We start from the raw sequence: 14,518 nt of genomic DNA on the forward strand, positions 1-14,518 counted from the left end.
TTACATAATAGATAATATAACCTAATTTGAGAAAGACGTCTAGGGGATAAAATTACTCACCACATATCAGAAGATCCAACACATGTATCCCTCATTTCTATCAATCAACCGTCATTCATCACTAATAAGGTCCACGGGGTCTCACATAAGAGGATCAGGATCTAAAAATATTTAGGTAACATAAAATTAGTCATTTATCTAATTAAAATATATTCATATAAAATATGATGATTTATTAGGTTTTAGAGTCTCTACTTATCTCTATAACTAGTTATAAATAAAAGTATAAATATAGATAAAAACCTAATTATAATTAAATTGTAGTTCTCACTCTATCTTGATTAATTAGGGATTATGTAGTCTTTACTTTATAAAATAATAAATAAATAAATAAGCATAGTATTTCATTTGTTACAAAATAATAATATATAATAAATGATTAGAATTACTTAAAATGCATATCATAAGAATATTAGTATATAAATTTAATAATTAATATCTACATAATCTATTTGCATTAACAAAGAAAGAAATACCTAAATAAATAAATAAATAATAGATTATTGAAACCAGTGCTGGGCCGAGCCTAGTAGTGTTGCAACTAGGCAGAAGGGATCAAGAAAAGAAGAACGGGAGAAGGAGAAGAAAGGAAGAAAAAGAAGAAGAGAAGAGAAAGAGGATAAGGGAAAGGAAGGGAAGGGAGGAGGTGTGGACCAAAGGCTGGTAGGGAGGGTACTGGCCGCTCTTGACCAACCAGCAGTCGGCCTCTCGCTAGCGACTCGGCTCCAGCGAGCCCGAGCCCAATGGTAAGAAAGAAGGAAAGAGATAGGGAGAGAAAAGAAAAGAGAGAGAGGGAGAAGAAAGAAGACAGGATGTAGGGGCTGTCACCAGCGACGACGACGGTGGTAAACCGGCATTAGCAAGTGGCGGAGAGGGAGAGAGAGCTCGAGAGGAAGAAAAGTGACCAAATTAAAGAGAAACTGAGAGAGGGAGAAGAGAAAGAAAGAGGATCATGGAGGAGAGAAGGGAGGAAAGGAGGCTCACCTTGGCCATCGTGGCGACGACAGTGGTGGCAGCGACAGTTGTGGCAGTAGTGGCGGGTTGGCGGCGATAGTATAGAGAGAGAGAGAGAGAGTTTGAGAGAGAAAGGAGAGTGAGAGAGAGACCGAAAGAGAGAGAGAGAGAGAGAGAAAGGCAATGGAGGGGAAAAAGGCGGTGGCTATAGCGGCGCCGAGGCCCGCCACGGCCAATTGGTTGAGGTAGCGATGATGGGGCGCATGGCACCCCCTACTGCAAGCTGCCTCATGCAACTGTATGGGTATGAGGTTGGCCATAGTGTGGCCAGCCACATCGTGCTCATAATTTTTTTTAGGCTAGGTTGTTACAATTATTTTCCTCCATAAGTCATCCTATTTTACGGTCGTCCACCACCACCCTTGGCTGTTCGTTTTTCTTTGACAACTGCCACACTATCGAATATTTACTAATTTATCTAATTCATCATGATATTTTACGTTCCAGAAAATTGCACATAAAAACTTATTTCCTTAAACATCACGAAGGCATCAACCAAACTAAAAGAAATATTTCTCAATTTACTGCTGTGTTTGATTATTAGAAGTGGAGCTTAATAAAATGATTGATTTCGGTGAAATGAGTTTTTCCAAGGAAGTAAAAATGAGAAAGTCAAGCTAAAAGTCAAATTTTTTTAATGCAATAAAATATTTAAAATAGAAAAGTTTTAATATATTTTTTTTCTCCCTCGGTATCTATTGTGGTAACTCACGGGCTAGAGGTGATAACGGGCTGAAATATGATAGCCCGGCCCGAACCCGGCCCGATTGGCCTATACTAACAGCCACCGTGCTCCTTTTGCCCTAAACCCCTCTTCCACCACCTTCCAGTTCCTCCTCTCTCGAAGCTTCGTCCTTCTGTTCCTGGAGCTTGCGCTCCATTAGAGGAGGAGAACAAGCTCGATTCGACTCCCGCCATGCCTCGGTAATCTCCACTAACATTCTCTTCTGATCTCGTCTCTGAACAGATCTCGCTTGTCCGTCGTTGTTTCGAAATTCTACTCTAATGTCGTTCTTTGATGCAGGTACTACTGCGACTACTGCGATACTTACCTCACGCACGATTCCGTGAGTCCTGACTTTTTTTTTTGCTATCCTTATTGTTTTTTTTTGTCGAATGGGTGGATGATAATAACTGTTAGGAAAGAATGGTAGTTATACCTGAGGGATAAATTTGTAGACATCTCTTATTAATATTTATTATATTTACTGTGTATTATTTCTTTACTCTAATTAATATCCACTATCTTAGACATTATGCTCTTACATGAATTTCTTTTAGCTTTTTTACATAATTTCCATAAAGCTTTTAAAGTGTCATAATTGTCATACATTCTTTAAATATCAATATCCCGCTGAGATCTTTTGATTTTTTTTTTCTTTCTTACTTAGAATTTCAATTTTGGTTCATTTTTTAAGAACTATTCATAGAATATGTCTAACAAATGCTATGGATGACCAACACACCATTTTTCTTGAAGTCTAAAGTGTGAATTATCTAGTTGAAAATTTTCTTGTATTAAAGAAAGATTTTATTTTCTTGTGTCATGATATCTGGTAATACTAAATATTATGTGCTTCTCTGTCTATTAGTTTGTTGTAGCTCACTTTTTGGGAAGATTGATTCAAATTGTCTACTTTATATATCGAAAAAGGCTGACCTTTTTGTGCAGTAAAAAATGAGTGAAGGATCACTCTTATCATGGAAAGATCATAAATTTTTTTCATGTTTTATTCCAATCATCATATTGGAAAGATTCCGAACCAGCAAAAACGGTGTCCCTTTTAAAATAATGCACACTCTTTTGAAAAGCGGAAAAGGCGTCGCCATGGCGGGGTAGCGCACTGGCCGCCCCACCATGTTGAAAGGTGCCGACAAAAGGCAGCCAACGCCTTGGCGGGCTACCTAGGCGCTAAATAGCGCTAGATGGGCCGCCTGGCCCGACTTGGCGGGCCAGCACTTCGGCCCGCCAACTCCAGATGCAGTTATTAGTGAGTGGGTCGGATTTTATAGCAGATTGGGTTTAATAATACTAACCAATATAAAAAAATCCAAACGCCACGCTGATCTCTCTTGTTATCTCTCTCTCTCTCTCTGCACATCTCTCATCGGAAAACCCTAGAACAAACTCTTCCATAGCCGGCGGTAGCAAAAGACGGTGACCACAGCGGAGGCGACAAGTGGCCAACGGCATCGAGCGACATTGTGCGATGCTCTCTCTCCCACTCTCTCTCACAACGATACTCATCTCTCCTCTCTCTCAGTCTCTCTCAGTTTCTCTCTCCCATTATGAATTAATGGGTTTATTGTTTTTTTTCCCAAGCTTAAATGTTCCCAATTTTCTCTAGCTTGATTTTTCAATTATTCTTTATCTGCTATGATATATAGTTATAGGAATTAATTAGAAATTTAGAGGAGTTAATTGCTAATTGGTTTATGAATTACTGAATCAAGATTACAAGAAGGAATTTTTTTTTCATTGTCATGCATTATTAATTGGGGGAATTACTAATTGCTTGCTATTTAAGTATATAATTTCTGATTAGAGGATTTTGAAATGTGATTCATGTAAATAAACTAGAGTTAGTAATCAGATTTCTTAATTATTCAGTTATCACTAATAAGCAATTAGCCAATGTGATTATATTATTTAGTATTTTGGTTTAGTACATTATTAAAACTTTTGGGAAATTTGTATATAACACCCTAACTTTTAGCTAAATTTGCATTTACACCCTACGTTTTCACTATTTGCAAATCGAGCCCTATTAATATTTGTAGAAAACACCATGTGTTAGATTTTAACTAACACCGTTTGGGTAGATGGGAATATTCTGTCAAATTTATAATTACTTTTTTTAAATGACAAAAATACCCTTATACTTCTTCTTCCTCTCTATTTCTTCTTCTTCTCTCGTCCTCTCTTTTAGGGCAGAACCCTATAGCTTCTTTTGATAAAAAAAATGTAGGATTTTCTCTTCTAACAACTCTCTCTTCTCTTCCTCTATCTTGGCTTTGATATTTTCTTTAGATTTAGCTTTAGATTTGGGAAATGGCATAGCTTCAATTTTTGGAAATGGCACAGCTTGGGTTTTACTTTTTACAACAATTTCATAGATCAAATCCTGAACCTACATCCTATTTGAAATGTTAAAGTATGGATTTTAGAAATGGCATAGCTATTAGCTAATTAATGAGCTCAAATTTACTTTTTTATCTAGCTCTGAAGAGGATTAATGTCATCATCAATAAGCTCAACATATACTGTCGTCTGAGATAGATTTGGGTATTTGTTGGGTTAAGTTTGGTTAGGTTAAGTTAGGTTAGGTTAGGTTAGGTTGGGTTAGATTAAGCTGGGTTAGGTTAGGCTGAGTTAGGTTAGGTTGGGTTTGGGTTAAATTGTGTATATGTTGGGTAACTTAGACGAATGTATTTTGGTAATCATATCAGTGTAGTTAACTTAACCATGGGGTTTGGTTAAGTTAAGCTAACAGAACTAACAGCAGGGTGTTTTCTGCAAATAATAATTGAATCATAGGGCTCGATCTGCAAATAGTGAAAACGTAAGGTGTAAATGCAAATTTAGCTAAAAGGCAGGGTGTTATATACAAATTTCCCAAAACTTTTATATATCCTATACTTATTTATATTAAAAATGTTAGACTGCCTTGTCACTCGCTTTGTCGCCTGCCTTCTGTCTAGGCGCTAGGCGGTGGGGTGACCACCCGCCACCCGCGGCCGTTTTCAAAATATTGATAATGCATAATGGTAGTTCTTTCTTGCAAGGCGATCCTTCCCATAACTAGTAGTTCTTACATAAATTTAGGGATGCAAGTCTCATCAATAGAACAACCTTAATACTTTTTATGGTTCCATTGACCATGGGAATTCCCATCCTCAAAAGAGAAATTAATTCAATGAGTTGAACATTATTCATCCTTTTCTTTTGATGAATTATAAAATCAAGAATATTACTTATTGAATTATAGATCAAGAATATCACATACTTTGGACTACTACACTACATGTCTTGTTAAGAAAGCTTTTAATATTTCCTATTACTATCACTGTAGAGATGCTAGAAGAGTGTAAGTTAAGCTTGTTGTAGTTCATTAGCATTATTCTTAAATGCTTTGGAAGAAAAATAAACATATTATCCTAATCCCAATCAAATTAGGAGGTGATATGTGTATTGGAATCTTCAAAATCAACTAAAGAACTTGTCTTAGGCGGTGATGTCCTTGTCTTTTGATGAATAACTGTGTTTGGTTGTGGGATAAGGAAATATAAGGACAGGAATAGAATATGGACTTGTTACAGGATAAAGGATAGTGCTATCCATATCTTTTTACTTGGTTTCTGGTTAGAATAATAAAGGATAAAACATAATTATGTTAGATAAGAGAAAAGATTAAGTTGAATAGAACTAACAATCAATTTAGTCAAAACATAATATGTTCTCCATCATGCGCCACCTCCCTTTAAATAGATAACAATGCCAAACAAATAAAACTCCTAAAACTAGAATCCAATCTAGAAAAGATAGTAAAAACAATTAGGAAACTAAATATTAGGAAAGACACTAAAATTATAAAACCTACATCAGAAACCTTTTGAGATTGGTAATCCTATGAGAGTTATAAAGCATTTGAGAATAGAAAACTTCTATGAAAATATGGGAAGGTTAGGTATCCTACAATTAATACTACATCAAGATAAATGTTGCAGAATCATGATTTCACAATCGTTGTTTTAGAAGTCCATGTTTAATAATTGATCAAAGTCTCTCTTTGTCATTGATGCACAGTTGAAGAAGAATATGCCACACTATTGTTTGACATTAAGGCCAGTTTCATACTTGTACCACCCAAAGTGAAATAGGGTGATTTACTGTGCTTAAATAGATTAGCAATAAGTGCACCTTGTTATGTCAGTTTAGAGGGCCTTCAAGCCTTTAAGATGTTGACATTGAACTGATCCACATTTTCAGAGCAGTTATTCTAGATTTGAAAAGATTTTTGATTTTTTTCCAGTTGGTTTTTATTTTATCGTGGAGGGTTGATGCAGATATAGTTAGAAGTTTTAGACTTTGGGGCAAGAACGCCAGCCTTTCAAAAATGTTAATGAGTGACCATCTTTACTTGTTGACTGAGTAGCTTGATGAATTATTTTTTTGTATTGAGTGTATCCTCAATTTCCCTTTTCAGAATCCGTTTATATTGTCCAAATTCCCCTCTGTAATTAGTTCTGTTGAAGATCTTTTTCCGAGGTCTTGGCGATAATGATGGTATGATGCAATATCCTCTACTTAAGTACCTTTTCTTTTGCTGTACTAATCCTTATAGAACCAATATTTAGTTCTCTAATCTCTATGGCTTGGGTATTACAAATATGAGCTAGTTTTTGTCGATCAAATTACCAATGTTTGTCAGTTATCTCCTACCTTCTTGTAATTATCCTCCTGAAGCTTGTACTGCATTTTGATATTCCACAATTCTCATCTAATGGCAATCACCACCGCCTTTAGATATTCAGCTACTTATTAGATTCAAATGTTGGGGCTATAACTATTTTGTATTTTAGCTTCCATTAGTTATTTAGTTCTGCTATTGATGTGCGAGGTTTTACATCTGCTATTCCTTGTGATTGGTATCGCATTCTCTGCTCAGATTTCATAGAATTGATATTTAGATTAGCTAACCTTGCTCTTCATGGTGCAGCCATCTGTCAGGAAACAACACAATGCTGGATATAAGCACAAGGTCTTAACGCTTTCATCAATATATGTCTCTTCTTCAGCCTTTGGCACTCTGCTTCCATTATCTAATATTTTGCTTATTTAAATTCTATCAGGCAAATGTACGCTCCTATTATCAGCAATTTGAGGAGCAACAAACACAAAGTTTAATTGACCAAAGAATCAAGGAGCATCTGGGACAGGCTGCAGCTTTCCAACAACAAGTAGGTGCCACTTTTAATCAACATCTTCTCTCTCTCCCAGGAAATGTGCAGAGGCCTCGTCTTCCAGTTTTGCCCCCACCAATTTTGCCAATTGGAGCATCTTCTGCACCTTTAATCCCAGGAGTCAGACCCCCTGTTTTGCCAACACCAGTTGGTGCTCCAGGTAGATTTGAAATATTTATTTCTTTTATCCTTCCATGCTGTTATTCAACTTTGTGCCCTGTTATTTTCTGGGCACTTCAATGTATCTGCCGCTTTATTTTTTATTCTGATAACTCATATGGGCCATACTGCTAGAATTTATTTGGGGAATGCCAAATATTAAGGAAGCACATGATGGAAACACTAGATATGTTCAGTTAGCTGATAATTACACCATAATTTTGTTGATTTTTATGCTTTTATAAGATCAAAGTAACAATGTAACCAAGGAACACTTATGCTGACTAGCCAAGGCATTAGCTTGGTTTAAGGATGTTGCAAATGTATCTGCACCAATGTTTTAAGAAGCATGTGGCGGGTACATAGTGGCCAAGTGGTTTTATGGCGTGTGGCAGATGGCGACCACCATGGCAGGTGATATAGGTCCAATTGGGGTCTCAAATAAAAATCTTATAGAAATACTTTTTCTCCTATCTAATTAATAATAATTAACAAATTGTCAATATTCAACACATAATAGATATAATTAACAGATTGTGTAAAATTTTTGAAACATTTGCATATGGCATCTAGATGATGTTTCTACGCATTTGGAAATTAAACTATAAAAAAGAAGCATTAGCTGTAGTAAACTTTTGCATTTTTGCAGCAAACTCAATTGTATTTCTTACTTAGGCTTTAGAAAGTGGAAATTCAAAAGATGGAGAGAATAAGTTGGTTATTATTGGTTGGTCTTGAAGTAGTGCTGCCATTAGCTCGCTATGGCAAGCCTCTATCCACTCAAGCAGTCGCTTCAATTTAAAACATATTTCAAGCAAGTTTGAAAAATCGGAATCAGAATTGAGATCAGCCTTCGGAAAAACGATACATCTTGGATAGATACGGCCTATCGGATCGGATCGGGCTATTTTTAATTACATAAAATTCTAAATATTAGTTTAAAATGCAGAAAATTTTTTAAGATTAAAAAGAAGAGAAAAATAAGAAAATAATAATTACTTACATATGAAGCCTAAAATTTTAAAAAAAAGTACTAACTTACTTAAAATTATTACAAGGAAGGAGAGAGAAAAGGTGGAAGAAGCGAAAAGGAAAAAAATTTGTCATAGTCAAGGAGAGAGAAAAGAAAAAATTATAGTGAAGAAAAGAGAGAAGAGAGAGAGAAAGAAATAAAATAAAAAAATCACATAGCCGAGGTCGTCGAAGTTGGATCTACGTTGGTGAAGTTCGTCCAAACTGAATTTTATGTCAAAGAAACAATAGGCTATGGTATAGAGTGAAAGAGAGACAGAGAAGGAGAAATAGTGAAAGAAAAGAAGAGGATCAATCGATTTGTCGAACTATGCTTTCAAGGCCTAAAGTATACGCATCGGCCCTTTAATGGTAGATGAATTTTCCACCAAATCGGCATAGTAGAATGAGAAATCTCTTGGCCACCAATCAGTGAGAACCGAGGAAGATTCCCTTAAATTGCGACTCCTTTTCCTTGTTGGCCTGCGTGCATCTACCTAGTGCTTTTTGCCGCCTTGCCCAAAAAATTTTGAGCACTCAGACAGATGCATTGTTGCATTCAATTGAGCTTTTTACATAAGATCAAGAAAGTACAATCATCTTTTGAAGATTTTCAAATCTCCTCCAAAAAGTTCTTCTTTAGGGCAGTAAATAGAGGGCATAGAGCCTGTTTCAGGACATAAATTGCTCGATGGATCTAAATCTAGAATTGGAAAGCCTTCGAGGTGAAAAAGAGGTCTCTTGAAGGGAATAGCATATAATGCAGTTAGACCGAGAGTCAGCAAGCTACCAGAACCGAAGCTTCTTTTCTGGCTTCCCTATTTTAATTTAGTCTCAACTAAGACAAATCAGATCCTTGGCTTTCTTAGTTGACCTTGGATATTGTGCTGAACCCGAACATGAAATCTGAATGATTAGGAATTCTTTTTCAATTCCATATATCAACTGGCCTCGGTGAGGAAAAAGCATAGGTTGGCCTCCATCTATACTTCTTGTTCCACCCACAAAAATCTTTGGTTCCCTTTTGTGTTGATGGAAAATCATGATCCCAGTCTTGTACTCTCATTTCTCTTGGAAAACTTGGGGAAGTCAGTCTGAAACTTTGCTGGACCGCCTCAGCATCAAACTAGAGGCTAAGTTGGTCAGGCAGGTGAAGTTCCAGCTAAGAAAAACAGCCCCAAGCATGAATGCAAACTCCCCCACTGGAAATGTCAAAGGGCGCCCTTTCTTATTATCATCATTTTGAATGTTGGGTCATAGGGCGGATGCAGAAAAAGAGAATGTCATGATTTGGGTGGTGAGGGAAGTTGGATACTAAGTCGACGAGCCTATCATTCTTCAAGTGTGCTTGAGAAATAGAATTCCACTAAGTTCTACTTTTTGGGAGGGACATAAAAAAGGTACAATAACAAAATGATCAAGTGTCTGTTTTGTTTTCCTTACCAGTGTCTGAGTGGGCATTGGTGTGGGTATTGTGATGAAAGGAATTCCTTGCCCAAAATGGTGTATGCCTTAAGACTTAAGGTAGACAGATTATGCCTTTCAATCCATTTGTGATGCATATTGTTCGATTGTGAGCCCTTGTAAGTAATAAATATGAATAAAGCAACAATTAATAGTCATCGGCTAGGCATCAAGAATTTGCTAAGAATTCCATATCATAGAAGCGGAAGATCCACCGGTCGAATAAAAAAGAACTCTGGTTGGACCAAAGATTGGCTGCTGCAGTCAATTGCATCAAAGACAATTTCACTGCCAACAAAAAAGACAGGTTTAAGATTTGACGTCAATATGCTCTAGCCCTTTACCTGATGAGATGACACAAACTACGAAGATGTAGGTTATCTTTTTCTATGTTCTCATATTTATTCCTCCTCAAAGTTGAAGAATGTGCGTTAGGTCTGAGCCCTCCCTGGGGATGAAGCTAAGCTTTCCTAATGGGAGAGATGAAGGTTTACTCGTGGCTAAATATGAATTGAGCCGAAAGCGCTCCACTCCTTCACCATGCACAGGCCCTAAGCCCATCATTGAGTATTCTCTGGAAAGAGCTTGAACTGGCCTTCTTAAATCAAACTAGAGATAAGCTAGGGTTCAGGGTTAAGACACTAGGTAGACATGACATCACCATTTCCTAGTACATGAATTTCATGGCCAGCATCTGAGCAGCACGAATAGGTTGACATGAATGAAATAGCCCATTAAGTAGTACATGCAGGAAAGGCCTTCAGTTCAGAAGGCGATGGCCAATAATAGGTGGACTCTAGTATCTCGCAAGTCTGTCTCAATGCCCTCTTGGTAGGCCATTTTTTTCTTTTTTGAGATAAACACGTCTTCCTATTCCATCTTTCCTCGAATGTCCCCTAACGGAAGAAATAGAAGCTCATTGAGCTGTTGCCGTTTCATTCCTATTTGTGGCTAATCTATCTCGTGACGCAGCATATTCCCAAACAATCAAATTCTTCGTTGAAGGCAAAAGTTTGCCCAATTCCTGGAATGGTGAAAGGCATATTTACTGAACTAATTTGTCGATAACCTTTTAGTCTGTTTTCCATTCCCCCACGCCATCTTCTTGCAGTTTTGGATGAGATTCCCCAATTTAGCATTTGAGTGGCTTTCGCCCGTTTGAGTTTTGGCCCATGGCTTGGATGGGCACAGCTAGATAGGCGTGTGGGCAAACCCTAAACTTGCATTACGATGGCATTAACACGGCAACTTCTAAGGAGCTCTTGAAGGAAAAGAAAGACATCAAAGAAGAACTAAAATACATGGGGTTGGCACCCATTTATATACTACAAAAACAGGAAAATACAATAGATCCACTTTGCAAACAAAAGGCCCTAATTGCTAGTCCGTCACAACCTTATTTTGGACCACTAGTCTGTACACCAGAAAAGTTACTAGCCGATGAAGGTTTATGATGCTCATTAAAATTTGAGTTTAGCATTTAAGTTCTATCTAACCTTGGCTTAAGCTAAAAGGTATTTATATGATATCTTCAAGACTTATTTATGTTGGTCTTGTGGGAAACTAATTGGTTTTGGCTAAACCATTCAGACTGGTAAACTTATGCGAGCAGATAATGTCTGAATAATTTTAGTCAACCAAGGATCTTATAATTTCTTTTCTCAGGACATTTACGTCAAAACTTTGTATTGGAAAATGTTATATTCTTTGAAACTTTTGATTGTTATTTAGAAAAAATGACTGTCTTACCACTTACCTGTCCAAGCTAGTTCCTGTTTTTAGTATGTAAGTTGACAATGAAATTCAAATTCATCGTATATGTTACTAGAGTTGTGAATTTTAATATCTTACTATGGTTCTTAGTAAAGATGCAAACTATGTACATTGATTTATGTAACTAATTTTAACTGTTCTTTTAAGTCTATTATCTATATTCTTTTGTTTGTTTATTTTTAATCTGCCTTGATTTTTGGGCATCCGCTTATGCATTGGGGAGTGCCTAAGCATTAAAGGGCCCCTTATCCACTTATGAACGGCCTGTAATTTCTTAAAATCTTGCTCTTGATATAAATCAAATATTATATTATTAAAGGTCAACAGTGATACAATCAATGAACCAAGCAAACAAGAGATTAGGGCACATTTAGTTCCAGGGAAGTGATAGAGATGGCTATGTTCCAAAAATCCTACAGTATTTTTGGCCAAGGAAATAGACTTGGAAGCAGCTTTACTCATGAATGGAAACCAAATACTTTTCATTCTTAATCCAATCCCATTAGAGATAAAAATAGAAGAAAATGAAATTGGGTTTTTAGACCATAAATCTAACTTGTACTTATAGTTATCAAAGGGCCGATGCATCTTTAGGTGGCAAGCCCCTTAAAGAACGAGCTAGATGGATTTGTGTAGACAGCTAGTGGGTGCCTTCATGTGGAAGCATCTTGTAGTTTAGAGGTGTTTACATTATTCTTTTATAAAATACTTCAATATAGCATAGTAATAGGGACATATGAAATCAGATTCTAGAAACGAGTAACAATATGTCTTGTTGTTTCTTAAAGTCAACAAAATGTGTACGTAAACATTAGTTCTCATATCAAGATATGAAATGTGAATGCAAAGAAAATACTTCGACAAATATGGTCTTTTTAACATATAAAATTTATGATAGCTAAGCAAAATGTTTATCACAATAATTTTGTAATTTCAGTGTTAAAGGAAATAGGTGCCTAGATTCGAATAATTTGGAAATCTGTTACATTCATAATCACATTAGCAAACATAAACCATAACTTAATGTTCTTTGCAAACAAGGTTTATTTATTGTAATCATATGTTGCATAAGTATGCACTACATATAAACAAAATGTGTATTGCTTACAAAAATGAAATCATTGTGACATTGTGTACATAATGTATGTATTGCTTACATCAATGAACGCATTGCACACAAAAAGTACATACTGCACATGCAAAAGGATCTATATTGGACACAGTAAGTAAATGTTGCACATACAAAAGGATCTGTTATGGTCCTTGTTAATATGGGCTGATACACACAGTAAGTATATAGGTCACCTGCCATGATCTTGGATATCACAGAAAGAAACTGTGGTATACACTGTAGTGGAAAATGCCGCAAACTGTCATTACAATTTCTATGACCTTTCTTTAGTAGGATACCATCAACGGTGTCAACTATTCAATTCTCTACAGACCATTTTTCTTTACTTTGATTTTCTATTTGTTTGTTATTTTTACTGATCTTCACTGGCAAAATTGACTTGGTTGAGTTCAATTTTAAATGTCATCTGAACTTTTAGATGAAATAAAACTTCATTGTCATCAATAGGTTATGCTGGTGCTCCAACTATGTCACCAACAGTTGTACCCCCCGGTGCTACTTCAATGCCAATGTCAATGACAAATCTTCCGAGGCCCCCGACATTGATGCCTCCGGCTTCAGGATCCCTGACAACACCTAACAGCTCAGCACCTATGGGCAATCCTTTGCTGTATCAGTCCAGTTCATTGCCCTCCGCCTCAAGCTATGATGGTTATGGTGTTTCTACTGCACCAGGATCACAAGGAGCTGCTCCTGCTGTTTCCCAATCTGGCTTTTCATATTCCCAACCCTCTGAGTCGAACCACTGAGCCTTTGGCCGTACTTGTACAACTACACCTTCATTTTATGCACAATGTTTTTCATACCAAAGCAGATGATCTATTGTGCATTTCTTTCTGCTGCAAAACTGTGCTTTTTCTGTTCCAGCACCTCTTGTGTTTCTTAGGATATGAGTTAACAGCCCTTACTGAAACTTAATATGTAGATGGTGCTTGATTTGCAATTTGAATTTTGAAAAACGAATTCTTGAAATGCAAAACAGAAATTTGGAAGTGCTTATGCTTTTCAAGATACATATTAATAAGAATATGATGCTTTTAATATCAAAATTCGTTACCAATATAGTTTAGCATGCCCACAAAGGTGTGAAAACTATTCTATTATTTATGTATTCTATGGAGAAATCTTGTGACACAAAATTATAATACCTGACCAGAACATTAGTGTTGCATAGCCACTTGTATATCTTAAAATTTGTTTGCTTGACATTGTTCTTATCTATAGTCGGCAAAGGTTTTGTCTGTTCATGTTATGCTATTTTATTTATTGCATGTTTCAGCTGTGATCATGTACTATTGGGTCTGGCAGATGAAAAATGCCATTAACTGATCTTGGTTGATTCAGAGATTAAAATTAAGGTTTGTATCTATGATATACTAAAGTGGTGGCAAATGTACATTCTTGCTGAGCTCCGTGTGTAAATAATAAGGGGAAAGCAGGTAGAAGTTCTGCTCAAATGATCGTTTACTTTCTCAAACTAGTATTGTTTTCTGTTACAGGCTTCTTCAGAATGTGAAGAGTTGTACTTTAAACAGGTACATACTTTAGCTTGTAGTAACTGTTCTTTTACCTCGTACAGCATAGTAGATTTGTGAATTGAAGTAGAAAACGATTTAGATTTTAGAATCTGATATTCTTATGCATTTTTGGTGGCAATCAAAGTGCTCCCTTTTGAGATGGTAGCTAATCGTCCTTAATGACAGATATCTCTTTGTCAACTCTTATGTATTGTTTCACTATTTCATCACTCAAGTATACAATATAAATAGTAGAAGTATTTTACTTTCTCAAAATTGCAATAGGATTTATCTGATCTGGCGTTTTGTCTGGCAATCTATATAATAATCCAATTCAAACAAAATGAGTACAATATGTATCTGTTCTTTTTTGAGGCATTGGGCCGATAAGAAGAGTTTTTGTCCAAACTAGCCTTTTCCAATT

The 14,518-nt window shown here is 36.3% G+C and overlaps 1 protein-coding gene across 1 annotated transcript; it reads left to right on the forward strand.

Moving 5' to 3' along the window:
• The first annotated feature begins 1,843 nt into the window (after window positions 1-1,843).
• LOC140759686 (U1 small nuclear ribonucleoprotein C-like) lies at window positions 1,844-13,569 on the forward strand. Its single transcript, XM_073096317.1, has 5 exons — window positions 1,844-1,998; window positions 2,099-2,141; window positions 6,795-6,836; window positions 6,928-7,198; window positions 13,025-13,569. Exons 1-5 carry the CDS (start codon window positions 1,991-1,993, stop codon window positions 13,324-13,326), a joined length of 666 nt encoding a protein of 221 aa, XP_072952418.1. The 5' UTR covers window positions 1,844-1,990; the 3' UTR covers window positions 13,327-13,569.
• The last annotated feature ends 949 nt before the right edge of the window (window positions 13,570-14,518 follow it).

The sequence above is a fragment of the Typha angustifolia genome, chromosome 4, assembly GCF_048772165.1.
Source record: "Typha angustifolia cultivar Huaian chromosome 4, ASM4877216v1, whole genome shotgun sequence".
Lineage (NCBI taxonomy): Eukaryota > Viridiplantae > Streptophyta > Magnoliopsida > Poales > Typhaceae > Typha > Typha angustifolia.